The 2148-nt window shown below is 55.1% G+C and overlaps 1 protein-coding gene across 1 annotated transcript in view; it reads left to right on the top strand.

Moving 5' to 3' along the window:
• JTB (jumping translocation breakpoint) overlaps positions 1 to 1996 on the top strand; it is a 2359-nt gene extending 363 nt beyond the window's left edge. The window contains exons 2-5 of the mRNA XM_018570586.1: positions 302 to 351; positions 434 to 516; positions 732 to 811; positions 1799 to 1996. Coding sequence (XP_018426088.1) covers positions 302 to 351; positions 434 to 516; positions 732 to 811; positions 1799 to 1955 — 370 coding nt within the window. The 3' untranslated portion in view covers positions 1956 to 1996. The remainder of the gene's footprint in view (positions 1 to 301; positions 352 to 433; positions 517 to 731; positions 812 to 1798) is intronic.
• Positions 1997 to 2148: the final 152 nt, after the last annotated feature.

Below are 2148 nucleotides of genomic sequence, written 5' to 3'. Positions count from 1 at the left end.
CCTCACAGTAGCTGGATTGTGTCACAGCGATTAGTGTGTGTGTCCCGGTGGCTGGAGTGTGTCACAGTGATCAGTGTCCCCCCGGTGGCTGAAGTGTGTTACAGTAATTAACATCCCCCTGGTGGCTGGAGTGTGTCACAGTTCCATGATTAGTGTGCCCCCCCCCTTGCCTGTAGTGTGTCACATTGATTAGTGCTCCCTCGGTGGCTGGGGTGTGTCACAGTTATCAGTGTCCCCCTTGTGTGTCTCATCCATTAGTGGTTTCCTCACTTTTTTGTAATCATAGTTCATTTCCTCTCAGGTGGGCGGAGTCATCTCTGGTCCAGGAAGACAGGCCGCAGTTGGACACCGGTAAGTGTGGCGCTCTTTATTGTGTTGTGTGGTCTCTGGCGGTCGCTGTGCGCGCTCACTTCCTCCATGTTGTGCGTTGCAGATGTCCCGGCGGTGACACTGTGTTGGAGGACGGAGGAATTCACCATATCCAGAGAATGCTACAACTGTAACCAGTTTGAGACGGTAAGTGGCCCTTCGTGGCACCACCATCACAGTAGAGAGCCGCACTGCAGGTCCAGTATGGGGGAGGGTCTGTAGGGCCGTGGGCGGGGCCGTGTTTGATCAGCTGGCATTTGCAGCGCTGCAATCGGTGCTCAGCACCCCTGTCACCATTCACATAGCTCCTCCCCCAGCTCTCAGCTCCACCCACCCAATGACGGGTGTTCTCTCTCTTCCAGAAAACAGTCGGTGAGTGTGGAGTCACCGGATTCATCGAGGAGGTCAGCTGCAGCCCCTCCAACAAAGTGGAATTCAAAAGGTGAGACGGGGTGGGGATCTCCGGTATTGGTGGGTGTGGAATGTGGGCGGGGCAATCTTTGGCTCGGATAGCACACTCAGCTCTGCCTGGTGTGGTCCTGAAGTCATCATACAGCGATGGAGCCTTTAGGGGTTATTGTGGACTGTCAGCTCTTCTGCCCAACGGCGCACCCAGAAACAGAACAACTGAGCTGCCGATCTCAGGACACGATTTTGTCCTTTTAAAGAGAACCTGTCATGATAGCAGTTTAGAAACATTGCCCGCCCACCTCTACATACGTGGTCCTCATCCAAACCGCACTGCATAGCGAGCTCCTGACCCTGGATAAGTCAGAACCTTCTGACTGAACACTTGTTCCGGGTCAGTGGCTGTCTTAGTAGTAAGAGAAGGATGACGGCTGCAGAGCCAACTGCTGTTCTTCTATTACATCTGACAGGTTCTCTTTAAAATGGCGGGAGGAAGAGCACCGTGTCTGCTGATGGGGGCATGCCATGTCCAAGCGGGGAGGGTGGGGAGCACACTGTATGTGAATGGATGGAAGGCAGGGTGCCATGTCTGATGGGGGGGCAGGTGGGAGCACAATCCATCCGTTGAGGGGGAAGAAGTTGTGATTGGGGGCGGGGCCATTGGGATTGGGGGCAGGGCATATGTAAATTTAGTCTGGATGACATAACTCTTTCCCTAGCGCTGACCCTTTCCCTAGCGCTGACCCTTTCCCTAGCGCTGACCCTTTCCCTAGCGCTACCACTTTCCTCAACTCACACACGTTTTCCCTAGCGCTGACCCTTTCCCTAGCGCTGACCCTTTCCCTAGCGCTGACCCTTTCCCTAGCGCTGACCCTATCCCTAATGCTGGCCCAATCCCTGGCCCTAACCCTATCCCTAGCTTCAACCCTATCCCTAGCTTCAACCCTAGCGCTAACCCTAAGGGTTTGGCGGCTGGGTTCTGCTTTAACCACTGCTCACTTTTGTCTCCGCCTTCTTCCAGCTGCCGCTCGGTCGCCAAGGAGAAGAGGGTCTTCTGGGAGTTTGTGGGGATCATGATGGCGGCCGCCGTGGTCATGTCGCTGGTGGTGCTGTGGCGGCGGAGGAAGCTGGACTGGAGGGCCCTGGAGAAGGTGCGCAAGCAGATCGAGTCCATCTGATACTCTGATTCAGCGCCAGACTCTCGGGTTACGGATTTCTGGGCGCGTGACAGACTTTCCTCGCCATTTTCATTCCCAGAGATCACACCAATTGGCACCCTGAGATATAGACTGTAAGCGGGGGTTTAATTCTCCGCCATCGATTGACAGGCCTGTTATGTGCGGAGTGACCCTTTAGATGGCTGACTGGGCG

Source organism: Nanorana parkeri, unplaced genomic scaffold (genome assembly GCF_000935625.1).
Source record: "Nanorana parkeri isolate BGI_ZX_2015 unplaced genomic scaffold, ASM93562v1 scaffold1562, whole genome shotgun sequence".
Lineage (NCBI taxonomy): Eukaryota > Metazoa > Chordata > Amphibia > Anura > Dicroglossidae > Nanorana > Nanorana parkeri.
This window is presented reverse-complemented; position numbering and strand designations above follow the sequence as displayed.